General features: G+C 28.8%; 2 protein-coding genes and 1 long non-coding RNA gene across 5 annotated transcripts in view; all 3 read left to right on the top strand.

Annotated features, from left to right (window-relative positions):
- Positions 1-375: 375 nt before the first annotated feature.
- On the top strand, positions 376-27,642 carry LOC129952981 (glycogenin-1). 2 transcript variants are annotated; one of them, XM_056065983.1, is made up of 7 exons: positions 376-516; positions 17,932-18,242; positions 18,315-18,604; positions 18,680-18,860; positions 19,049-19,081; positions 25,073-25,283; positions 27,444-27,642. In XM_056065983.1, the coding sequence occupies exons 1-7, from the start codon at positions 510-512 to the stop codon at positions 27,596-27,598; spliced, it is 1,188 nt and encodes a 395-aa protein (XP_055921958.1). In that variant the 5' UTR covers positions 376-509; the 3' UTR covers positions 27,599-27,642. The 2 variants fall into 2 exon arrangements, with proteins under 2 accessions (XP_055921958.1, XP_055921959.1); XM_056065984.1 differs by lacking the exon at positions 19,049-19,081 and having other exon boundaries at positions 27,444-27,632.
- The window catches only part of LOC129952979 (eukaryotic translation initiation factor 5B), a 30,876-nt gene continuing 3,520 nt past the window's right edge, over positions 377-27,732 (top strand). For both annotated transcript variants that reach the window (XM_056065982.1, XM_056065981.1), the window contains exon 1: positions 377-516. In XM_056065982.1, coding sequence (XP_055921957.1) covers positions 510-516 — 7 coding nt within the window. In that variant the 5' untranslated portion in view covers positions 377-509. The remainder of the gene's footprint in view (positions 517-27,732) is intronic.
- Positions 11,467-13,219, top strand: LOC129952982 (uncharacterized). Its single transcript, XR_008782421.1, has 3 exons — positions 11,467-12,597; positions 12,682-12,829; positions 13,067-13,219. It is a non-coding gene; the product is annotated as an uncharacterized LOC129952982 (long non-coding RNA).

Genomic DNA, 27,732 nt, shown 5'->3' on the forward strand with positions numbered 1-27,732 from the left:
TTTTTTTTTTAAAATGTTGTCTGCTATTTTCTCTACACACCTCTTCACCAATGCTGTGGTGAAAATCAAAAAATAAAACACAAATTAAAATAAAATCAAAAACCTCCCGCAAACTTTAAACATCATCATCATCACCATCACCATACTCATTAAAAGAAAAAAAAATTAATTTAAAGAAAAGAAAAATAAACTTCATCAATTCTATTTTCATCTCAAAACTCAATAGACCCGTTCAATTAAAACGCTGAAAGCCACAGAATTTCAGTTTATCGCCGTTCGTGTTCCGAGTAACACAAAACAACTTTGAGCGCCTCTTCTCTGTGCGTTTGGACAAAACAAAATATTTTTGATATCAGTGAACCTATAAAGGCCGGTTGAGAAAATCATCTTTTCTTTTTGTGAGAAATAAAAATATAATCAAAAAATAAAACAACCCCCTTTTTGTGTATCAAAAAAGAAAAATTATTTTGTGTGTGAAATAAATTAAATAAAAATTATATTTAACCAAAATGAGCAGTAAGTTTAATTTTTCTAACTACTCTATAAAAATTAATTTAGATTTAAGTTTAAATAAATTTAAGTGCAGCATGAAACAAAACTTTGCCTCAATATAATTTTTAATTTTATTAAAAATGTTATTTGATTTAGTTTTAAGTTTAATATTATTTTTAGTGCCGCCTAAATTTGCAATCTGCATTCCAAAGAAAAGAAAATCATCTTCATGTAAGAATATTTGCAAGAATCTTGCGATTCTTCATCCTCCTCATCATCATCATCGTCCCGTCGTCGTCTTCGCTGTCGTCTTCACTGTCGTCGTCGTCGTTATTGTCGCGCCGCTGCCTATTGAAGACGACCTTAAGTGACCTTCAATGTGTTTTTCTCTCTCTTCTACGCTTCCACAGAGTTCCACAGTAACTAACTAACAACCTACACTGTGGAGAAACTTCCTATTTTTCTTTTATTTTCATTTCCATCTCTGATTTGAGTTACATTTTCCAAATAAGTTTAAAAAAAAAAACAAGAAATGCCGTTTGGAAAATCGTTCCTATTTCAATCCATTCATGGATCTTCACAGAAATAGGATGACAAGTTAAAGAAAATCAGTAACCTACATTACGTTAGAAATGGGTGAAGGCATTTGTTTTGAGTTTGAAATGTCAAAAGGTTGTGTTCCAGTTTCACCCCTTAACGAAAAACAGACAAAAATATATATTAACACGTAGGGGGTGCGTTTTGGGTGGATACTTACACTCCACCAACTTATTTGGAGAACGAAAAATTCCCAAAAGTATTGGATTTTTTTTGTGTTGAGTTTTTGGGATATTTTTAGACGGAAAATCGAGAAAGAAAAGAGAGGAAAATCCATGTGTGTGTTTTATTTTTTGAGTTCGAAAATATTAAGTTATTGGAATCAAAAAGAAAAGAAAATCAAGAAGCAACCACCTCCAACTCTTGTTTCTTTGAGTTTTTCTATCTTCTATTTTTTTTGTTTTTTGATTTTTCCTTATTTTTTTTTCATTTTTCTTTTTTCATTTTTTCATTTTCCACCTCCCATCGTGATCATCATCAGAAAAGTCTGAATGTTCGTTATATTTTTAAACTGTAATCCGTACCAATTGTGTTAAAGTTGTTCTGTTGCTTTATATTATCTGTTGCATGCCTATGGACCAGTGAAGTGAATCTATCTCATCTCAGCATGACGTTTGATGATGCCTCGAGAATTGAGATACACTTCAAAAATATATGCACTGTGATGCTGCTGGTGCCGGTATTTGGCGCGGTGGCGACGTTGGCTGTCGGTTGTAGTATCGTCTTGCGTTGTTGATTCTGATGTCTGAGTTGGAAAATCTAATTATAACGTCTGGAAACAGTAGAATAGTAGGGTCTATAAAAATGAGATTTCTCCATGACTTTTTTAAACAATCCATCTAATATCTTGTTGCATTTTTGGGAGAGAATAAATTCATTTGATTAATTTTTGTATTTTTAGTAATTTTTGTGTCATTTTGATGAAATGTCTTCTATTTTTTCATCATTGAATCAAAATTTCCATTAATCACACTTTATTCGGAAAGATTCATGATTTTGTATTTCTTAGAAAAACTCAGAATAGAAAAAATAGATACATGACGCAGAATTGTGATTTTGAGTTAATTGTTTGTTAAGGATTTTAATCACCGCATAAAAATAAGATGCCAAGAAGTGGGCGGCTTTCTTTAAAGTTTGTTTTTTTTTTCTTCAAAATTTCACCACATTGAAAATTTGTTAGATTGATGGCGGGAGACGCTCATTTTGGCACCATCAAGTCTATAATAATATAGACGGACATGTTCATGCAGCATGAACTTCGAAAAGAGTGATCAGAAATTGTTTGAATTGTTACAATTTTCGTTCGGAAGAAGCTGAATTTGCGTAGAAATTATAAAATGAAGGCGAGACAAAATCCAATTTTTGGGGCTTTCTTTTAGAAAAAGCTAATAATTTTACCAAATTTTTAAATTTGAGTTAAAAAAATATCATTACGAAAATATCATTTGAAAATTTTAAGGGTATTATATTTTAAAACTTAGATTTTCAAAATACCAAGACTTTTTTATAATTTTTTCTGAGCTGGAATTTTGTCTATTTAAATGGAGAGTAAGTGATCTCTTGAAACCTTATTAAAGTCATTAATGAATTATTTTGAAATTAGTCATCTTCAAATTTTTTGGAATATTTCCAAGAGATTTTTTGTAAACAACTTCTTAAAAAATTAAGGTTTTACCTGTGAATTTATTCAACTTTGGGCCCACATACAGCATCAATACAGAGCTTAAACTGGTCAACTGATTTAAAAATTACCACCAACATATTTTTACTTACGACACATAGCAACTATATGGCAAGAATTGCATTCGTTAATAAATCGAATTGGAAACTTTAATCAAACATGACATTTAGATGGTAGATACGTCAAAAAAGTGGGTCCCCCGATTTCATTCGTCTGTCTGTCAGTTTTCGCCCCTGTAGCTCAATTTATTGGGTAGAATGAGTTTAATTTTTGAAGTTAAAGTTTTAAGCAAATTCACGTTAGGCATTTTTTTTCAAGACTAAATATAACAGCAGTCCTTATACAAAACATTTTTGGTCAAAAATCGAAAATTCGAATTTTTTTAAAATTTACCGACTGATTTTTTTTTTTAATTTTATTTTAAATCTGTTTTTTTTTTTAACCTGGCTTTTTTCAATAGAAAACCAATATTTTTGTATTGCTCCAGAAAGTTTTTAAGTTTTCTTAAGAACTAATCAACTGATTTCAATAAATTTGTTTCTATACAAGCTCTTATCCTCTCTTAATAATATTTGATGATCAAAAATGTCAAATTTTACTTTTTGGATTTAAAAAAATCAATTTTCTACACTTAACATTTCAAATGCAGGCAACCCGGTGTTTTGCCAAGTTTTAGTTAGGCAACCTAACATATTTTGAACAAAACTTCCAAAATGAAATAAATAACATATGAGATCCACCTCTTTAAACCAGGCATTCTTCCAATAGGGCCAGGACATATGTATGTAAGTAGGCAACCCTAGCTGTTCTTCATCCTTAGGTCGTGATCTTTCATCATATGATGAGGGTAATAGAATTCATAAATGCACTCTTATTTCTGCAATATTTAGCACCTCAGGTTATAGTGTTAAAAAAAAACTCAACATTAGAGTTAAAAAAATTGGGATAAGATAGACTTTTCCACGCACTTGCTCTTTTAGTTTATGAATAGACCGAATAGGTCAAAAGAGATTTAATTTATGTTTTAATTTACGATTTTCTTAAGAGTTTATAAATATATACATTTAAAGTGAGTTTTTCTCATAATTTCATACAAATTATATATTCTCCAATACTTGATAGAACCTTTTTTGACCCCAAAATTTAGAAAACAAATTTGCAAACAAATCAATTCTTGTCAGTCTGGTTTTCGACCTAAGCGCAGCTGCAAATCTGCCTTACTTTTTGTAACTAATGAAATAAGAATGGATATGGACAGTGATCATGTTACATTGCTAACACTGTTAGATTATTAAAGGCTTTTGATACTGTTAACCACTCAATTCTTTGTAGAAAGCTGTGAATTAACTTTGGGTTTTCTTTAGAGTCCTGTAAGCTTTTTCTTTCGTATCTCAGTGGAAGGTAACAATGCGTGGTGGCCAATGAATACTCGTCCACATTTCTCAATGTTTTGAGTGGGGTGCCACAGGGATCTATCCTTGGACCAATCCTCTTTTCACTTTACATAAATGAGTTACCGCAAGTTGCTAAACATTGTTTAATTCATCTTTATGCTGATGATGTGCAGCTCCTGATAAGTCGAACTTTGGGGCTAAGAATGATGCCTTAGCTTTAATGAATGAGGATCTGCTCCGCATTTCACAGTGGTCAAAAAAGAACGATCTCCGCCCTAACCCTGTCAAATCTACATCCCTCCCCATCTATCGCAAAAACTTTGATCTATCGGGTTTAAACTTATTGAAACTTGACGACGAAACCATTGAATATGTAAGCACTGCTAGAAACCTAGGAATAGCATTCAATCGCACTCTCACTTGGGATGACCACCTTAATAGTGCCATTGGTAAAGTCTATGGAAGTCTCCGCCTTCTTCAAGTCACTCGAAATTTCATCCCGATCAAAACTAATCTATACGGTAATTTTTTATTCATATTGTATGCCTTTGGAACTCTCTGCCCATCGCTATGAGAAGAAGGGCGGGTAGATGGTGTGTGTAGATGTCGTGGCCTTTGCTGTGTGGCACGTAGCGCCGCGGCCGTCCTGTTGGAACCACATATCATCAAGGTCCATATGGTTCAATTTGAGCCATATTGTTATGTAGAACTCGCTGTTTAAGGTGACCGCCTCACTAACGTCGTTTTCAAAAGAGTACGGGCCAATTACGGTCCCATATACGCAATTTTAACACATCATCCAAAAATGCGCCTCGTCACTAAAGATGACTAAAAAAAAAAAAAAATGGGGTCCTTTTCCAAACGATTCGAAACCCAGTCAACGAAAAAACGGCGTTGTCTATGGTCATGAACTTTGAGCTACTGGATCAGTTGGATCTTGTACGGGTGTAGGCCCAAGTCCCGATGCAAAACTCGCCAAGGGGAATAAATTGCTTCGAGTTCTTCTGTACTCTCTCACGGACCGCGGCAATGTTCTCGGGCGATTTTGCGTTCCTTGAACATTTTCTGTGTTGGCTGATTGTTTACTGAACCGAACGTCTCAAATTTAGCCATTAAATGTTGAAAAGTCGACTTGGAAGGGCCACCACGTCTACCGTAAAATTTACGCAATGCACGTAACGTTTTAGTTAACGAACACTCATTTTGATAATAAAGTTTTAACAATTGAAAGTGCTGTTCAATCGTATAACTTGCCATTTTGATTTGGCATAAGGAACTGAATAATAAACAAAAGATTTGAAAGATGTCACCAAAACAAAATGGCCCCACGGGGCCCAAAAACTTACCAGCGCCAACTGAAAAACCCTTTCCTAAGTTTGAATATGTGAAATATAAAAAAAAGTTTAATTGAAAATAAACAAGTTTAAATTTTTTAATAATTTTTACAATTTACCTTTTCGATTAATTTATTGTAAAAAGATTAATTTAAAAGTCGTTTATTGTGTTTTGGGAATACAACGTAGGCATAATATGTCAGGTTGATCATTAGGAACACATTTTGATGAACCCATAATAATAATTATATTTTTTTATTAAAGGAAATTAAAAAGTGAAATCCGATTATTAATAATCATGATTTTGAATATTTTATATTAACGTACATATATTTTTTGTTTAAAACTTATATTCCATCTACAAATAAGCTTTGATTAACAGGTTTTCTAAATATTCCTGGAATACTGATTCCAAACATTGATCAGCAAACATTAAATAATTATTTTTTCTGGCCTTGAAATTATCGATCCATATCAAATAATGGTCCATCAAACTATTATCAAATGATTACTTTATATAGTTTCTCGGTCGATGATTTTATTTGTTTTTTATTTATTTATTTCTATAGTTTCTCCTTAATACTATTTGATTTGTCACATCAGTAATTGAATATTGAGGAAAGACAAACAAATATAAACAAAAACCACAGTTTTACTTAAGCAACAAAAATAAAACTATAACTATTCTATTCAATGCAAATATGCACATCACTTTGTTAAATCAACAATTATATTATGTTCGAGATCTTATTGTAGTTTATATGAGATATAGATTACCGCCGCCGCACCGCCTATTCAAACACAATCGAAATTAAGTAACAATAAAATATTTACTTTGTTTGTCAAAAGATTTTAAATTTACTTACTTGAAACAAATTCAGATAATTTTAAAATTGGAGATTAGAGGAATCATGATAGATAGTTTTCACTTGTCCAAATACTTTCCACTGATCCTATTAGAGGTGATAAAATATTGTTGACAGTTCTCAAGAAATATACATACATAAATGTTATTGGCAGAGATGCCAAAATAAATAAATAAATTGAAAGTGTTTTATATTTTGTTTTCGTTTTTATATCTTTGTCTAGCTTAAAAGATACTTTGAATTAGGAGAGATTAAAATAATTCAATTTACTCATCAAGAAATATCAGAAATATATAAGAAAAGATAATTAGGTGTAGGTGCTGCTATTTCGTTTTTTGTATTTATAAACATATTTTGACATTTTTTAATGTGATATTTCCGGTTAATTTTAACACTTTTTTTTAAAGAATTTCAAGATTTATTTCTCTGAATTAGTTTTGTTTTGTTTTTTGGCAACACTTATGGGATTTTTCCAAATTATTTTTGTAAAACAAATTTTGTATTTATTTTTTCAATAAATAATATTATAGGAATTAAAAACCAAACAAAATAGATTAATAAATATAAATGCCACAAAGCCATTCAAAACATTCTCTGGGAGAAGCATAAATACTCAAGGTGAAAAAGAAAAGCCTTTGGAAATTTTGTTGCTCCGAGTTTTTAAATAATTTAAAAAATAAATGTTAAGTAAGATCTAAAAAAAATACTCTAAATTAGTTTTGTATTAAGCTTAGGTCACTTAGATACAAAATCGAATTTAATACTTTACTTTGCGTGACAAAGACTTTGTTTAAAACTCCGTTTTCCTAAAGCTAAGCTTTACCGAGATTTACTTAAAAGCTGCTAAGCTTTTTAAGTGAGTAAGTAAAAATAACTTTGAGGACCTGATTCTTTGTATTCAAACCGCTGAATATCTTCGTGTACATTTATTTGTTGATATCATTAACTTTAAAAATAGATTTGAAAATTTGGATTGAAAGGTATTGAAACTTAAGCTATTGATAAAATTTTTAAAATATTCGTTTTATATTAATCGATTTTCTTTAAATATTAATTATAGAAATAGTTAAGTATAAGCAGAAATAGTAGTCACAACAAAAATTTGCTAAGTGACCCATTTAGCACCGCTTGATAACATAACTTGAATGATCTATTATTGAGAACAATAAGATATGAAAGTATTTTAACAAATATCTTTAAGCTGGTGATCGCTAGAGCTATTTCATCACGTAATTTTACTTTTCAATTTTTAAGACTTTAGAAAGTTAAAAGTAAAGGAGTTTCACCATTTTAAAATACAAATTTGTCAACACATCCAGATAGATAAAGAAACCCTCCTTGAGAAAAAAAATTGTGGGGCTATGTCTGAATAAATTTGTAAATTTTAAAAAGTGTAAAAGAGAAATTCATCGATGATAATATTCGAAACTCGGTGAACTATTCTGCAGGAGGTTGCTTTGCTGTTTCACGATATTGGGCTCCATTCATGCCCAGTCGAAAAATTATTTCCACAATCGAAGTTAATTCTTTGTTTCACTACTCTTTGTCACTATTTTTAATTTCTTCGATTTATTTACAACCGCTTATCAAAAGAACCGTTGTTTTTACTTTTTAGAAAAGACTTTGTACTTTTCAAATTTTGAGTTTGGTGAAAGTAATTTTTAAAGTTAAAGTGCAAAGTTGCAAATTGAAAGGTGTTTGGTGAATCTGTTCCCAGCTCTTTGCTTTTTACTCCTTAGAACTTATTAAGATTTTCTAGGAATGCATTTGCAAAGAATAAAATTCTTGAAAAAGCCAAAGTAGGGCATTTGCATAGGGAGTGAACAACTTAGATCCTCACAACTACGACACTGGGTATTTTAAAGAATGTCTAACTTTCCAAAATGTACCCCTATATGCAGGTGGCCGGTACGTACGTAGGCAGTGATATGGTTATACCTTGCCAAAGTCTGCTCAAAGTGTCGTTAGACATATCTTTTTAGTCGTTCAGACTACTTCATATAAGATTGGATGCCTTAAGAAAAATCGAGATGATTTTGGGTTTTTTTAGCATCAAAAGCGGTTCAACCTTTCCGCAACTAACTTATGAAGAGTCGATTTTCATGTGCAATGATTTTTTTGACAAATAATTTGTATTCAAAAATAACGGTACTTTCTTTGAGTTATTCAAAAGCTTATTCTATTTTTTTCTAGGAAATGCAATAAGAACATTTTTGTTATGGTTAAAAACATACACACGTTCTGTTTAAAAATAGGTTTGGAAATGTATAGTGTTTTTATTTGGTCAACTTATAAGGTTGTGTTTTCCAAAAATGTTGAAACTACAAAATATTGAAATCATTATTCGGATTTTATGGAAATATCATAAACATTTCAGAGTGTCATATTTTGAACTTCTTTAAAAAGTGGAAAAATATTTGTACAGGTAAAACTTTGGCTATAATTTAATTGAAAAATTTAAGCATGATAAAGTTTAGAATCTACGTATTTTCAGTAACAACCGTATTTAGTTGAGTTTTGGAGAAAGATATTTCAAAAAAAAATTCTTCGGTGCCATAAACAAAACAATAGGATTTAGATTAAAATATGCCCCTATACAAATGTTGAAGACATCCAAATACAGTGTTTTAAAGGCTAAGTTAAAACAGAACATATTCCTAAACAATAAATTGTGTGATGATTTTGTTGCAAAGTGCAAATCTTTGTCTTCTAGAAACAGTTTAAAAAATTTAGTATCTTCCTTACTTTCTTTAAAGTGTCATTAGTTGTGAGTCTTTATTTGACTCCATATAAAGTTTTGAGCGAACCTTGAATCAGTACTTTGTTATTTTTGAAATATACGTTTTGGAGTCAATTTATATTGTTAAATTTGAATCCGAACTTTGGTTTAAACTATGTGCTCAAGTTTGACCCTTTTTTCTTATGGTTTTGTATACATTTGAAAAACTTGTGTTTAGACCACGACCTTTTTCTGTTAAAAACCGCTTAAGCACAAATGTCTTCATATTTCTTCCAAATTTTTGTTAGACAGATAAAATCTAACAAATATGAAGATTTAACAAAAACTTATGAAATTTTTTAAATACTTTAACTACAGATATTGAAGATATGGATTAAAATTTTGAAAAACCATCAAGAATCTTATGAAAAAGAGCTACTGTATGAATTTAGAAAGCCTCAAAGAACCTTATAAATGCGTTTTTAGAATTTTGAAAAGTAATATCTCAAAAATCTAACGTGATAGAGTAAAATTGAAGTCGGATTTGAATTAAGGGCCATAAAAACCCATTATAAAATAAGTGGCGCAAAAGTCAAATCCGAACCTATAATTTGAGAAAGGAATTTTAATGACAAGAATTACTCTCGTCAATTCCTCGCAAAAATTGAAAAAGTTAATTTTGATATCTAGTTACAAGACACTCTGCTTTTCTTTAGGTTTTTTTTTAATAAACGCATTAAGAAGATAATCAAAATCTCGAGGCAAACAAAAATTACTTTTTATTAGTAAATTTTGTATGATAAGCCAATGACTAAAATGTACCAAATTTTAAACTTTCTTTCAAACTGTGTCATGGCCTTGAATACCACGTAATTTACAATCGTGAAATTACAATGAACCATAACATTGACATTATTATTATCTCAAAGAAACAAAAGCCGGAAAAAACAGCGTCCTAGACAGACAATATCATGATCAAGGTCCAAAAACATTTCATTCTAAAGGTAGTAGTGTAGATAGCGTCTTGTTCTTTAGTTCTTCAGTACGATTTGTACGAATGTTCTGTACAAGTCTGCTAATCAACCTCAAGCTATCTTCATACGTACAAGTGTTGCGTTTTATTATTTTGGCTCTTGCACAACTTGTTTCTTATTTTTTGTTTTATTTTATTAGCCTCGCAATTTATTTTATTTTCTTTTAAATTTTTGTGCCAAAATAAAATGTTTAAATATCTTTCAACTGCGCAAAGCCCGCCAAAATGAATGTCATATACATACCAGAGAAAAAAAGAGGTGTAATTTTGAGAGAGTCTTCAGTGAGTGTCATGTAAACGTCATTAATTTAGTGAGTGTCTTTTCAATTATTTTCTTATCAGTGACAGCGTATAGCCAGTTTTTTATTTCTTTTATATTTATTTGTTGATTAAATATTATTGCTTACTTTTATCTTCTTCTACGTAACCGGTTAAATTTGAATTTAATTGTGTCATTTATTTCTCCCATTTAGTGAGAATTTCAACAAAATTCACCACAAACGTTTTTCTCTTTAAAAATGTCACCCATTATCAGAGTTCTCACTTCTAAGTCTCTTTATTCAAAGGTTGTTATACTTAGTGTTACCATTCTTATTGGTTTAATTCGATATTGGAATAAAATGGAAGAATGCAGTACTTTAGGAATATTAAAAAAATGGATGGATTAATTTAGATTTACCTTGAAAACCTTTACCTTTAAGTTTAAACGCTAAAAATAAAAAAATTCCGCAGGTTATAAACAAATCGAGCAGTGGCATTGTATGCTACCTTTAATTTTTGAGCCGAATGAGATTCAAGATCTGCGAACAGCTCGCATCCATACGTAACTTTAGTCAGTTTTAATTTCTAATAACAGATAGTCCTTTAAATGAAGCATAAAGCTTTGACACAATAATATCGATTCGATTTGGGTTACCAAGTTAGTCTATTGTTAAAAATCAATCCTAAGTTCAAGTTCAATCGGAATGTTTTTGACTTGGGTAACATAATCAAATATGGAATTATTTAATATTTAGAACGGGAAGTTTTCAGGTTAGAATTTTGTATTCCATATTGGAAGAGTTTAGTTTTTTTTCAGGATTTAGATTAAGCCTGTTTCGAGAAGTCCAATCATATATAGACTGTACATCAATGTTCTTTTTAGCTATTGCATCCTTAATGCTCTCAGGGAAACTCATATATAACTGAACATCATAGGCGTGGATATGTTATTGACAGAATTACAAAACAGAAGGCAGATCATTAATGAAAAACGAAAATAGTAAAGGCCCAAGTATTTATCCTTGAGGAACACCAGTATTAGAAGGAAGAAACGAAGAGGGTTTACCATTACGATACGGTTTACACACGATTCGTGAAATATGAATTAATAAGGTTTTTAGTTTTGTTAGAGAAGTTAAAATATATAGTCAGTTTATCAAAGAGAAGATAATAATTCACGCAATCAAATGCCTTTCAAAAGTCAAGTAAGGTTATCATAGTCGTAAATTTTTGGTACATTTCAGACAGATAAAGCAAAGCAAAAACGCAACTATGTCCAGACCGGAATCCTGACTGCAGAGGTGTCAAGAGCTGTTTGTCTTTGATATTTTTTCGATTGGTAACTTATTAGAATTTCAAAAACTTTAGATAAAAAAGGAAGTAAAGATGTGGGCCTGATCTCGTTTTTCATTCCATGTTTTGGGATTGATGTGAGGAAAAAGAAAGAGAGGTAGGAGAGTTTAAGTTTAAATATTAGTTCACAATTTCAATGAAAAATAGAAGTTCGAAAATATCTCTTGAGTCATTTTTAACTACGATTATTTGTAGCTTATATACTTTTCTCATGCCTTGTTAGGATGACAGTACAGCCTCGAAAATTTAATAAATTGTAACCAGTTTTTCTTTTGATTTATTTCTTGTCCTAAAGAAATTAAATGTCTAATTTATTTTTAAATGAAAAATTTTCAAACAGATTCTTTTTTTAAATTTAAGACAACCAATTTTTTTTAAATAACTAATAAAATTTTGCTAAGCATTTGCAACAAATCTTATTTCTTCAAGGTCAAAAACGTGTTGACAATGTTTTCAAAAACGTGGGTGTTCTTATTAGAACAACTTAACATTCCCCGCATAAAAAAATTTAATTTTAATTCTTTAAATTCGTTTATTAATAAAACTCACACACATGGATACGACAACCTCCCGCAATGCATTGAAATAAATTCTTAAAGATTTTTTGCATCGCATCTTTTTTTAAAATTCAAATTAAGTAGAACACGTGTGAGTGTGTGATATCTTCAACTTGATTCCAAAATTAAATTATATAGTGCGCGCAAAAAATTGAAAAAAAAATATACTTATTCATCCAAAATTAGAACGAACACAGAACAAAACCTCCTGCTGATGATAATTGTTCTCGAAAACGCAAGCAATTCGAGAATGTGGTTCATTTTGTTTTCTGTGATTTTAAACCAAATTTAAAATATAATCATTTATCTGGTAAGTTTAAAAATGTGGTTTCACTTACCATCTAATAACACACATTAACATTAACACTTTTAATTTTAATTTTTATTTTTTTAGGATTTCAATTAAATTTCCAAAAAAGAAAAACAAAACGAAAAATGAAAACACACTCACAATTTTTATTGAACAAATTAAATTGGTATTTTATTCATCATACAAAACACGCGCTGTGCCTCATCACTGGAAGCCTTATTTTATTTAGAAGGTAGATACAAAAACAAAAACACAACTTTTACTTAAGAAAAATAAAATTAAAATTAAACAAAATAAACTGCCAACATCTAACAGCTGCTGATATTAAATTTTGTACAAATTAATGAAACATAATTTTTTCAATGCCAAAATCAATTTATCAAAAAGAATTAAAATTTTTGTTTGCTGTGTGATTTTAAAATAAAAACTCTGCAATTTACTTATATAACATATTTTTCTATATTTATAGGAACTAAAAAATATAAAAAAACTATGTATTGTTTAAAAAAATACCATCTAAACCAAAAACAAACTCATCAATCAAAAGCATGCAGATAAATTTTGTAATGTTACTCATTAATATTTGTTTTCATTTTGAAAACAAAAATAATAAAAATGTGAAAAAAAACTCTTACTGTTCTTGTGTTTGTCTCCTCTTTTTAAAAAAATTGTAAAATATCTATTTTTATATTTTGTGAATAATAAAAAAAATGTTTTAGTTCTTTGAACTAATACTAGGTATAAATTAAAACTCTGATTAAGATGTTTTATTTAAAAAGAAAAAATGTATGGCTGCAAACTAATAACATTTTTAAATTAATAATCATGCTTAAAAAATACCGTTTTTTATTTGTATATATATTTTCAACAAATAATAAATTATTGCTAACCAAGAAATTTGCTTTGAACTTTATGATTTTTTATCTAAACAAGCATACACTTAAAAAGTTTTATAATTTTGGCAATCATTCATATTTATTTTGAAAGGTTGAAAAATGAAAGACCCTAGAATCCAATATTTCAAAACTAGATTTTTAAATTCGAGAAAGTTTGGTTTCTAACAATTGAAAAACCTTTACACAAACCTTCCTTAATTCAGCTCAAGGTATAAAATTTTGACAAAGTATAAATACTCATAGAAATCGTAAAGCCTTAGACCACCTAAGAAGATGAAAAACTTAGCTTTTTAGGGAATTTTTCCAAATATTCCAAAATAAATCGCTTTAACTTATAAAGTGGAAAGCGAAAAAATTGCTAACAAAAATAATCAGATAACGAATAAAAACAAATAAATAATGGAATAAAAATATTAATTTCTTTCTTTAAGCACAGAATAATAGACAACCAACTTGAAGAAAACATATTGTACTTTTGATTCGTTTATTTATTTTCCCAAAGCTAAAAACACATTGGATACAACGAAACATAAAAGCCAAAGCAAAATATGAAAATATGTTTCGTTGCCGAAAGATGTCTAGTTGTCTTTTTGCGAAATACGATTTTGATTTCGTTGTTTATATTTCTTTTCGTTTGTTGTACATACTTTATAGCTTTATTTGATTCCATGATCCGAATATCGAACCAAAAACGTTTTATTCAATCTGATGAATATACACTTGTTCAGCCTAAGGACCAGTTATAGCTATCATTTATTTTTTCATCATTAAGATATTTTTGACATTTCTGTCATTGAAAACATTTTCCTTATCATTTTTCCTTCCTACGTAAGTGCTATTTATAGCTATCATTGATTTTCATTATTGAAAATTTTGTTTCAAGATAGAAATCCAATTAGCAAAATATGTTTGAAAATAAAATGAAGTTATTGAAGTTTTAAAAATTTCATTTACAGAAAAAATGCTCTTTTTCTGTTTTCAATGAACAGCTGATTTTTGAGTTTATAATTTCCAACTAAAAGTTTTACTGAAAGTGTTTCATTTTCTTTGTTTCACATCTGTCAATTTTACTTGCAAAGATTAACTATAACCTCAAATTCTTGATTTAAATAAAAAATGCTTGATTTTCGTCAGGAAAATTTTGTCTAATGACAAAAATGTTCACTGATAGCTACAACCAACAGAATACAACAAATTGCAAAGTATTGGTTTCAACAAATGAGAGCTGTAACTAGTCCCTTACTTCCACATCTGTCAGTAATCTGTCATTGGAATTGTATTTGTTTGGACACAAATATAAAAAAACTTAAACTGTTCTGAAAATAAAGAAGAAAATACATTTCATGCAAGAAATAATTGTTTTGCTAAACATTTTTCTCTAAACTAAATTTATTGCATAATTTCTAATCGATCAGTATTTAATTTCCATTTTTGATCAGAAGAAAACGCATTCAAATATTAATTGAAACATTTTTTCTGGTTGAATTCAATGATAGCCAAAACTGACCCGCAAGGCTCATTAGTGAACAAATAAAGCACAACTATTTGGAAGTCTCTCATAGAGCAAAAATAATAAAATAAAAAAAGACTCATTTTTGATTTTTCTGCTAAATGCTTGGCTAGAAAAACAGAAATTTTACATTCTATTTAATATCCTTATAAATTTTGACTTTTGAATTCAATACTTCTATTTGTTTTGCATATCTAGCTAAAAACAGTATCTTGAAAGTAGTTGAAATAGTTTTATAGCTACTGCTGTTAACAACTTCATAACTCAATATCCAAATAACCATTTTTTCGAAGCATAGAAAACATAGAACAAGATTCATTTTACATCAATTTTTCTTCCCAAAAATCTTATTTGTACAAAAACAAATAAAACTTGACCGAAAAAATTGCATTCGAAAATTTCCCATATTCATACGTACCATAAAATGCAACTAACAAACTAAAACAATCCAAAATTAAGTTTTGGTAACTTGGAAGTACTGAAATTGGCAGCACTGCGCCCTTCATAAAAAATGACAGGTCCCTTGGTAGTTTTCTGTCATTTGCAGTTTTAGTTTTGATCATCGCGTCGTCAGCGGCATTAATTGAAAATATTAAATCTTTCAATTTGCCAATTATTGCAATTTACCGGTTTTCGCTTGAATGGTTGGCCATTTAAATGGGATTCCATTTATTGAACCACCCGAATGATTGACCGAACAATCTGACAAAATGGTTAGTGCAATTAAGCGGGGAGTACTGTACACTCAAAACCACTCATCATTGTTATAAACTGAAATGTCACCTTAATACAAATTCTTTGTTAAGTAACGAAATATTCATCTTCAAAATGACAAAAGTCTTAATTTCAGTGCTTCCAAACTGAAAATCATTTCATTTATTATAGAGTTCTGGTATTCTTTTGCTTATTTTTAATTTCAAGTCAATCGATTAAAAATTATGAAAGTTATGAGATAAGTGCATCTAGTTTTGAGTAGTAGCAATTTTGATCAGTTTTTAATACTTAAATTCCAAAAACTAGGACTTCAAGGTTCTTTTCGAAGAAAATGGGAACATATTGTTCTAGAGAACCATTTAAAACAAAAAAAAATAAGATTTTTCGAAATTGGAACGTATAAAATGATATTCTTCTTGTTCTTTCACTTTAAAGAGGAATAGAAATATTTACTTTGTCCCATAGTTTTGAGGCTCATATTTCCATAATTATTATTTTACAAAATCGTTAAGTTCAATTTCAGACAAGTCAAGAAAAATTTCCTCAAACAAATCTGTGGTAACTTCAAAACCATTTTTTTAAAGGTAAAGTTCACGAAGAATCTTTATTAAATGAAATACTGCATACTTTTTTGACAATAAAAGTATCATAATAAAAGTGTTACAATAAAATAAGTCTGAACAAATATAAATTAAATTGTTTACTTAAGATAATAACAGTGTTCCATTTCCCTCGCGGTCCAGATCAGAATATCTATTTATTTGCGTTACAATAACAAATCAAAATCCTACTGTAATATATTTTCGTGATCCAACAATCAGTTTTTCTATTTCACACTAGATGACATTTTGTCTTGTAGAGTTTGGTATCACTCCTAACTATTTCCATTAAAACAATGTTTACACATTCACATTTTTATTTATCTGAAACGAATGACTTAGTATTTACTTGTTTCATACGATGAGCCTCTGATCGTAGTTTGACGCTTGCTATAAGCTTACTACTTTCTGAAAATTCTGAAGTGTAATCGATAAACTAATGAAAATTTGTATCAAAATATAGCATGACTTTGTAAAATGAAAATAAAGACTTGCAAAAAAATGTATGTTTGACAAAATATATACATTTCATTTTTCGCTAAAAAAAGAACAAATAAATCATCATTGAACAAAATGATCGAAGGGCAACCCTGCTCGAAATGTCAAAAAATATGATTATACGAGCTGTTTAAATTTCTTGATCCAATTTGGATTTGATGATTGTGGTAATAAAACGCTGTTTATAATTCCAAAAAAGTAAAATTTAGGTAACTTAATAAAATTACCTGAAATTCAAAAATTTTAAGTACTCCTTTTAAACTTTTGTTTAGTGCTATTTTACCTAGTTCTATACATTTCTTCGTCAAAAAAAGTCTGCTCTAAATGTTTCTACAAGTAGATGATATTACGTGCTCCAGATTTATTGTTTAAAATAACGAAAACAAAAATTAAAATCGATTTAAATCAGATTTCTTTTCCTTTAATTTAAGACTTTTACCTTTAACCTAATTGAAATAAATTATAACAAAAAGCAGTTCAGCACCTACTTTTTAAAAATTTTCGAAAAAAAATCTCATAAATACTATTATTTATCCAAAAAATCAACTAAGTTCCACCTTATTTCAACAAAAAAAAATTTAACTTCCAATCACCTGTCAAAATGTATCATTTCGAGCATCCATTCTATTGTCATCATTAATCTTCTTCAAATTTTTGACAATACAAAATAAACTAAAGTAGCTGGATAGACCATACTCATTACTCAACCATAATATCATCTCAAGAAATTTCATAAGCCGTATCGCTTTAAATTAATTTATTTTTATCATCGCACAATAAAAACTGGGCACACACCCAGAATTTTCTTAGTATCTTTTCCTCCTATACTTAAACAAAATTTAAAATGTATTTATTTACTCTAGATTTTTAAGATACAATATTAAAAAAGGCACACAAAATTTTGTGTAAATGTAAATAAATATAAAAATTGCGCCTTCTTATAAGAAAATTAATGATTTCTTACAAGAAAATTGAGTGCGATTGCATGTTTTGGTGTGAAAGAAATTATTAAAAACATCAAAAGTTCAAATTAAAAAAGATTTACAAAGAAGAAAAATTAATATTTCAACAAATAAAACAAAACATAAAAGATTTAAAAATTTATTTTATTTTACAGAATGTGCGTGGGTGACGTTAACAACAAACGATGCATACTCCCTGGGCGCCATGGTTCTGGCACATTCACTGAAACGCGTCGGAACCGTTCATGATTTGGTTGTTATGATCACACCAACTGTATCCGAAGCAATGCGCAGCCGGCTACGAGAAGTCTTCAATCTAGTTCAAGAGGTCAATGTTTTGGACTCAAAAGATGCCACCAATTTGGCAATTTTAGCACGTCCAGAACTCGGTATCACGTTCACAAAACTCCATGCCTGGAAACTTGTGCAATATGAGAAATGTGTCTTCCTCGATTCTGATACACTTGTAGGTTTTTTTTTTAGTTTAGTGATGCCATAAGATGGTGAGGTGAATACAATGTGGAGTTTTATCTTTTAGGTCATTCAAAATTGCGATGAACTGATGGAACGTGAAGAACTATCAGCTGCACCAGAAGTATGTTGGCCAGATTGCTTTAATTCTGGTGTCTTTGTGTACCGTCCAAATGAAGCCACCTTCACCTCGATCATTGAATTCGCAGCGAAAAATGGCAGTTTCGATGGAGGCGATCAGGGTATTTTGAATTCATACTTTTCACAATGGGCCCACACTGACATCACTAAGCATTTGCCATACACATACAATACAGCTGCCTTTGCAGTTTACAGTTATTTGCCAGCATTTAAAGAGTTAGTGTGGTGAATATAAATTCATCCATAGAATAATTTTCACCATGTTCTTCATTTTTTTTCCATCACGCACAGATTTAAAAATAAAATTAAAATTCTTCATTTTGCTGGAAAAGTGAAGCCATGGCTGTTGAATTTCAATTCTGAAACCAAACAAGCTAGTATTCCACCAATGTTTACTCACTGTGGTGATTTCATTCAATTGTGGTGGAATATTTTCTGTGATAACGTTCATCAAAGATTATCCGATCAAATGGTGAGTTTTTGAAAATTGTACTTACTTAATATTTTAACTTTTGTTTTGTCTTTTGTTTCGTTTAAATCCTTTATCTTAGTTTATTTCTTTTATTTTTTTAACTTTAACAAGTTAAGTTTTTTCTTTTGTTTTGAATTTCAACAAAAATAAAATTTAACAAATGAGTGTTGTTTCGTTTTATATACAAGCTACCACATGCAGATTATTTTCTCCAAGAGGAGGTAAGATTTAGATGTCATATTCTTAAATTTTGTTGGAAAAGGAAGTTGTACATTTTTCTTAGTAGACTGTTAGGTGCTTCTTTAATTTTTCTTTCGTAGATATTTTAATGTTAGAAAGAAAAACTGTAAATAATTAAAGATTTCTTTTAAGTTACTTTATAAACATGCAATATACGAATTTTGGTCCCTCGAGCCGGATATTTCATTTTCAAATTGCACTTTTAATGTTCAAAATCAAACATGGAATTGGTTACGATTATTAGTTATTTTTTAATGCACACAGATCTTTCAAATGCACAAAAAGTTCATAAACATTATAAAAACACATAAAAACATTTCATTAAAAACATTTTTTTTTTATTTGCACACCAATTTTAAAGAACCTCAAACAAATGTATAAATATTTCAGTCTATAAGCAATTTTTAATCAAGTATTGAATGTTTAAAGGTCAATTAAATTTGTTGTTTTCTAAAAAAAGAATATCTATTTTAAGAACACAAATTCAACAAAACCTAAGTTTGTTTTACCGGCAAAATTTTACAAATCTTACAGTTCCAATTTCGGATGACTCCCACTTCATCTTATCATTCTTTTGAGTATAATTATTGATAACGATTATTTTTTATTATTAAATAAAACAAAAATTGAATTTTTCTAACGCACAAGAAAAAAGTCAAGGCTATTTCGTCCAATAGCCAATAAAGATAAGATGATGTCCAATGCCGAAAATATTGAAATCTAATCTAACCACGTGTTTGTTCAAAACAACATAAGTTTTGACTTATTTTTTGTGTGTTTTTGTTTTCATTTTATTTCCTAAAATGTTTAGAAGATTAAAAGGTCTTATCATGAAAAATACATACAATTACTTGATTTTTTTGGAAATAAATAATTTATAAACATTTTATTTGTGTTTAGTGCGTAATGAAGTATTGATCTATTCTATTTTTAGATTAAAATCAGGAAAAAAAGAAAGAGAAAATTTATTTTAGCCGAAGAAAGTGAAAGAAAGAAAAACACTTCAATTTTATTATTTAAAATCATTTAGAAAACATAACTCGAAAACAGACTTTACAGAATTATTTTAAAGTTTCTTGATGTGCATAATTATTTCTTGGTAATAACTATTTTTGAAAGTTCTTTTGTTGCTTAAATGACTTTCGTGTGCATATCTATGAAACTGTCAAAATGACACTTAAAATAGAATTGCCAGATGAAAACAAAAGGAAATTCATTTCCATTATCAAACAATTTTCAAATTTTATGTTTCATGGAAAATAAATTTAGACGTTGAATATGATTATACAATTCATAACTTCTGATATTTTTAATTTTTTATATCATTTAAAAAACTTAAAACTTTAAGAGACATAAACGATAATTCAAAAATGATTGAATCGAAAACGATATACATAAACCAAAGTGTGAACGTTTCAAAACCACATCCTTTTCAGGAAATTTTATATTACAAATTGGATAATTCCATGAATTGCAACTTTAAAGTCTTGAATCGATTGTGGAGATATGAAATAGCTTTCATATTTCACGCTTTCCAAAGAAAAAAGACTAAAGGATTAAAATCACAAGATTAAAGTTTAACCCTTCTAAAAAAACGCGGTCACTCAAATCTTGCGATTCCGCTATAAAACTGTAATACTTTACAACCCAAGAGTGCTCAAGTCTTGCAAATTGGAAATGCAAAATTTAAACGTTTTTTGAAATGAACTTCGATTTTTAGTAATAACGTAGTTGTCACTTTTATTATGTCAAAAGATGACAGCTTCAACAATACCTGGCTATTTAATATGAAAATTGGAATATTGGAAACCTGTATTTTCCTAAATAAAACTTTAGACTCTTTTGGACCTTACATTCTTTAAAATTGCTACTTACGTTTTAACTAATTAGACATTTGTATATATTAGAAAAATAGGCAAAGGTATCAAATCATTCAAATATGTAGGAAATAACAGTAGGAGTGTCTTATGTCCCTGTTCCTACAAACGTTTAAGTTAACTTTATTGTTCAGCAATGAAAAACTTTCCCATAAGTGTTTACCTTTCTCCTACAAATGTATTTGTTCATTAAAGCATGTTTAACTAACAATAACTAATCAACACCAAACATTTTAAATTTTCTTTTTCCACAAAATCAAAAAAATGCAAATATACTTACTTCCAACTAAAAAAACAAACAAACACACAATTAATAAAACATTTGTGAAAAAAAAAGATATCATATTGGCCAATAGAAGAGTTTCAAAACAATGTTCCAACATGGGCACAATCCAACAACAACAATTACAACATTAACAACAACGATCCATCCTCTCCTAGTGTATCAAATTATGATAGTGGAAATTTCTTTGATGATAATATTCAACCCTACCATGATCCTTGGGAAGATTACTATGAAAATTTGGAAAAACTTAAAGAACAAAATTTTTACAATAGCAATAATGAAACATTTAATGAGTACAAATCACTGTCACCATCACCAACTACGTCACAAATTAATTTAATAGAACAACAACAAAATACCTCTTTAAATAATTCCCACCACGTTCCTAGTGAATCTTACCACAATTTACCTCAACAAGTTGAAGTACCAGCGTCGTCGCCGTACTATCAAATTGAAAGCAATGAAAATGATAAGCAACATGAAATGATTGAAAATCATCATAAAACTATTCCCACCGAAAACAGTACACTTTTAGAATCGCATGAAATACATATATCGCTTAATGAAACTTTGATAGATGAGGAACAAACTCAAATTGAATACAATTTAGACTCAAGTGCAATAACAGTATCGAGTGAAAGTAGTGATGATTATCAGGAATCACAAAATGACTTAAACAAAAATCACACCGATGATGATGAGGTTGGTATAAAAGAAACGAGTAAGGAAATTTTGCTCATGTAGTCAGTAAAAATTTGGGACTATATTTATAAGGAATAGAAAGTTAAAAACAGTGCTGTCTTCTCATATATTATAAAACAAACATTAGTAGTCTCATGGAGTATTTATACATACATTCATTCACATTTTGAAGTAAAAATGTAATCGTATCGTTAATTTCTTAGTTTTAATTTTTTTTTAATTTGTTTAATATTATATTTTTAACGGGCTTCCATGTCATCAAAGTACTCGTCTTCGTTTGTATGGGTATTGAACTTTATGCATGCGGTCAATGACTTACACACCATATGGGATAAATATATTAAACAATTAACAAAAATTCAAAGTAATTACAAACAAAATTAAAATAGTAATCTTCCTCAAGGTAATTATGGGAAACTTTCAATTTAACTTTATTTTATTGTAATTACTAACACAGAACCCTTTTATTGAATTGTTTTTTTTTTTTCTTATTATTTTTAGAATATTTGTGTTTTTATTTAAGACTTATTACGTGTAATTATTTTTCAGAGATTATTTAAAAAATTTTGGTTTTAAACTATTTTATTTTTAATGGATATAATTTGTAATAAGTAATGACAAAAAGAAGTATGGACTTCAAGTCATTTTTGAAGTTTAAGTATTTATTTCGAAGTTAGTTGTAAACTCTTAGGCCAATCAAAAATCCTAGAAATCTGTTAGTAAGGAGTTAACGTAAAAGTAATTTCCTTTAAAATTCACATTTTTGTAACAAATGTATTTAAAACTATCGTAATAGACGGTGAAATTAAAGAAATGACAATACAAATGTCACCTTCTCAAATTTTATAGTGAGAGGGTTATTTCCAAGATGGCGGTCACTTAGTCCATCGTTTTTCTCCCTATTTCTTGATGATTAAAATGAGATAAGGATGTGATGTGCTATTTATCATTTATAAGGAGTTAGATAAAATAATTAAACGTCAAAGCTCCGTCAGTTACCTTACAAGAATCCAAATGGACAGGATCATATAATGTAAAGGTCTTAATTTTGTAGTCAATCGAATTCTTTAGACGTTCATTTTGACCAAGGCAGCTACTCAGTTTTTCAAGTGTCATAAATTTCAATCTCGGAACTTTACTTTCACTAAGATTTTTCTTCAGTTGATCGTGGAAAAACTACCAAAAATATTATTGTTTTTAAAATGCTCTCTAGACAAGCTATACAAGTTCAACACGACTTTTAGTTTGTGTTGCAAATAATTATTACTATTTTGACAATTAACCTTTAAACACAATGAAACTGTGAAATAAATAAATAAATAACAGAGTAATAAAGTTCAGTTTTCAGTCAAATGACAAAAACATGATCAGGTGTCTATTTGACATAAAGTAGACTTGACTTGGGAGATTTTTCTTGACTAATTTTCCAGTCAAATTTCCAATAAAATTGACTTAGTTGAAAAGCAATTTTTTGGCTGCTGATCAATCAGATACCTTAGTCTGATAACCTGCCAAATGTCAACACTGTCAAAATTGTTGTTTTTCAGTTATGACAGATTTTAACTGTCAACAATATTCAACTTTCACCTCTTTTACTTAATTTGTTAATAACCAAAAAGAGAGTGTTCTAAATAAATTCTGAATCATTCATAAAGTGCGTTTTTAGGTAAAATCAGTTTTTATATTTAAAATCTAAGTAAACCACTTAAATTTGATAAGTGACACTTCCACCATTGCGGAACGTTCAGATAATGAAACAGTGTCTTATTTTCAACTGTCACTTTTCTAAAACTTAATTTTTGTTTTCATTTAGTTTGAAACCTAAAAAAATGTTCTCTTTTTCTTTTTACAAAAACTAAAAACTATTAAGAAACTAAATTTAAGGAATAATTTTGCAACAAATTGACACAAACGAGATTTGTTAAAATGGATTTTTATTCATAAAACAAACAAAATATATGCAAAAGAAAAATAAACACAAATAGTTCAAAACACCCCTGTTTACTTTGTTAAGCGTTATAAATGCATATTTTATTTTTGTTTACATTAAACAACTACTGCGTATAAAATGTTGAAATGTTTTTGGCAAAATCCCTAAAAATTTGTCTCCGCATTTTCGTGCATAGCTATTTATGTGTTTTTTTTTTTATTTTGAAAGTTTATTTAAAATTTCATTGAGAACTTTAGAAAACTAAAATAACGTCAAGGATGTGTTGTATAGTTGTAGAAAATACTTTGCTTAGGTCGGGTATAGCTTTTGATTAAAAAAAGAAATTTAATTAAAACAATTAACTAAATGTCAAGTGGTAATGAACCAGACAGCCAGGTTTGTTTTAAGATGTTTTTAAATGGAACTTGAATAAAATTAAAAGTGTTGGACCAAATGAGTTCATGTTGACCTTAAGAATAATTAAATATGAAAGAATTATATATTATTTCATTCTATACCAAATCATATGTTTTTGTTTTCACATCTTCACTTATATATGAAACATTTATTTTTGTATGTTTTGTTTGTTGGGCGCCATTTAAGATAAAATTTCACTTTTTCGCATTAAAAGTTTTGATAGCAAATAAAAATAAGGTTATAAATTATTTAAGGTCTTTTCAAACATTATTTTTGTTGTTCAAGATAAACATAATTTTATTACTGAATTGCGGATTAGTATACTTTTTTGGGTTTAAAATTTCTCAAATTTAAAGTAGATTAGTTGTTTTGTGTTTTCATTGTTGGATGATCCTAGTTTTTTGTTTATAGTTTTTAGTAGTAAACTATTTTAGAAGTAGAATGCGAAGTTATAGAATAAAATATAAAATTTAAACAATAAGAAATAAGGTGATTGGTATTTTCTTTTTCTAGCTTGCTAAACGTCTTTTTGGATCTAACAATAATGATGGTCGATGTAATACTAAAACATGTATCACAACTAACAACTCCCATATTAACAATAGTTTCACCAATAAATTATTTAATGTTTCATTACCGGATTTCATAGTACATATTCACATTTCTTTAACATTAACAATTAAAAAAAAATAAATAAAATATGTATTTTTATTCTGAAATTCCAAATTTTTAATAATTTTTGTTTGAAAAATAATTTTAGGCTGGATTAGCTGGTGCTTTGGCTCAAGTTCGTTTGGGTGAGCCACGTTCTAGTGAACAAGAAGCTTATGAAGCTTCGATGAGACGCCAATGCTGGGAATCTGGAAATATTGACTACACTGGCAAGGATTCATTTGATAATATCTGGAAGAAAATTCAAGAAACTTTAGAAATGAAACCTGAAGCCCCTGCCAAGTCTGCTGATGATGATAGTAAATGAGTTTATTTAAAAAAGAATCATTTAAATTAAATTCAACACACATCCAAAAGTCATAAGCATACAAATACAACCAGAAAAACCAAGAATTGTGCACGGAACACAATAATGATGCATGATGTACACTGAGAGAAAAAAAGTTTAAACAAAAATATCATCATCAAAACTCTCACGACTATGAATATCACATTTTTTATTATTATTTTTTTTTAGTTTTATTATTTTTTTTAAATAGAATGTGTTATTTATTCACATTTCATCATTTTTTGTTAGAACAAAAAAAAACAACAACAAATAAATTATTTTGCATTATTAAATTATGTAGTTAGTTTTGTGATTGTAAAAATATCTTTTTTCAGTGGATTAATTTTTATAAAAATCATATTTTCTGTTATCACACATCACATGAATCATTATTTAGCTAGAAAAATATAAATGTTATTGTTTTTACTATAAGCAAAAATAAATAAACAATTAAAATTATATAATTAACATCACTATTCATTTATATATTGCTTGGCTATATGTTGTATCACCAAAAGAAGAATGTTAACAACAACTTACAATTTTATGTGTTCCTATAAAACAAAATATTTTTATTTAAAACAAAAATATGCAAAAGATTCAAATATAGTTTTTTTAATAGAAGTTTAATTAATGTGTTATTTTTTTTATAAATGTTTTGCATTTTCTTTTCAGTGTATTTAATTTTATATTGACTTGTTTTTATTTTCAGAATATTTTAGCTTGAAAATGTGGAACAGTTCTTATTTTGTTGCATGGTGATGGAGTACTTTCATTTTTATGTTGAAACATTTTATATTTCAGCAGAATTCCATTTTCACTTCAAATTCTCTAGATTCTGAAAAATGAGATTTTCTTACGTTCTTATGTCATTTTTCTGTCAATCAATTTATTAAGTCTCAATTTATTACCAACACAAAAATTAAGACCTAATCGCGTGATGTGGAGTTTTCAAATGTTATTTTTACAAAAGACATTCAAATGTCTTCCTACGGCTACGGTTGCAACACCATACATCCTTTTCAAGACCCAATTTGTACATTTGCAAAATTGACAAAGGTAGTTACAAGCACATGGCCCAAGGCGAAAATCACAAGATTTCGCTGGTCAATTCAAGAAATATCAATGCCAAGAAACGTCATTGTAGACGTGGTCATCATTTCATTTTTAGTAATGGCTTAACTATAGCTTGTCAAATGTCAAAAGATGGCGGCTTCAAAAGTGACAGCTGCCATTATTACTTTTAAAAAGGCCTCGTTATTTTTTAACCAACAATCGTACCAATTGTAGACATTTTTCTTCACCAATGCTGCCTTTGCCTAAGTTCTACAACTTCTTTGACATATTGGTCCTGGTCTTTCAGGAACAGCGACAGAATTTACACCAAATCTATAAAACGTTTTCAAGTTACAAAAGCGATTATTAACCTTAACTCGGTATCCATCTTTAAACATTTTACAGAATTTAACATCCGTCCTTTAACACTTTTCAAGTTAGTGAAATAATTTCAGCAAACATTAAAAATGGAAGAAGTCAAACAACCCATTCACTTCTCCAAGGTATTCAATAAAAATCTTGAAATAAAATTGTTTCCATAATCTTTGAACTTTTTAAAAGTCCATGCTTGGTAAAAAACTAATGTCTATACATTTTTTCACCCAACTAATTAACTAAATTAAATAAAGTTAAATTTTCGAAAGAGGCGATTTTATTGATTTTCTGTCTGAAATCTCCTTTTTTCGAGAATTCTAGCTGAACAAAAATGTTGATAACAAGTTTTTGTTCTAATTCTTTAAAATGAACGTTTTTATATCCGTAAGTAAGATTTAAAGCATTTTTCATATTTTTGTTTAATGTTGTGTTATAATATTCACCCAACTTAAACACACCGTTTTGAAATGAACACAACACCAAATCTCTTTTGACACAAACTCAAAACTTGTTTTCGTTTCTCTTCAAAACCACACTGCACAATATTTTGTATTCTTCAGCTTAGTATCACTTCCTCAAAAAGCACTCAACATTGATACATTACCACTCTTATTTTTTAAAAAAATCATGAAGAAAACACATTGATTGAAACAAAGCAACATTTAGTTACAACAAAAAACACACTCTTTTCTTTTTGCAGACGACAAAAGCTCAGTTACACCGCCTGAAATTGAAATAAAAGCAACTGCTCAGAAGCTTATAGCCTCAAATGTAACAACTCCAAAGCCTGCTAGATCTACTAACAAACCAACACCACAACCGCCAGCAAGGCAAAAGTCCAAAAAATCCAAATAACAACTAATAGTTAACAAAAAATGCTATGATTTCTTTAATAAATTAGTTTATAAGTTTTTAGAAGACAGAAAAACAATAATTTAAAGAAAATTATTTATAATATTAAATTTATAAAATTAATAAATGTTATATTC

The sequence above is a fragment of the Eupeodes corollae genome, chromosome 3, assembly GCF_945859685.1.
Source record: "Eupeodes corollae chromosome 3, idEupCoro1.1, whole genome shotgun sequence".
Lineage (NCBI taxonomy): Eukaryota > Metazoa > Arthropoda > Insecta > Diptera > Syrphidae > Eupeodes > Eupeodes corollae.

What these genes read in the sequence shown, in the direction of transcription:
- LOC129952981 (XM_056065983.1), top strand. An exon ending in ATTATTTTCTCCAAGAGGAG is followed by an intron (nt 19,082 to 25,072) that starts GTAAGATTTAGA and finishes AAATAATTTTAG; the next exon opens with GCTGGATTAGCTGGTGCTTT. An exon ending in CAAGTCTGCTGATGATGATA is followed by an intron (nt 25,284 to 27,443) that starts GTAAATGAGTTT and finishes TTCTTTTTGCAG; the next exon opens with ACGACAAAAGCTCAGTTACA.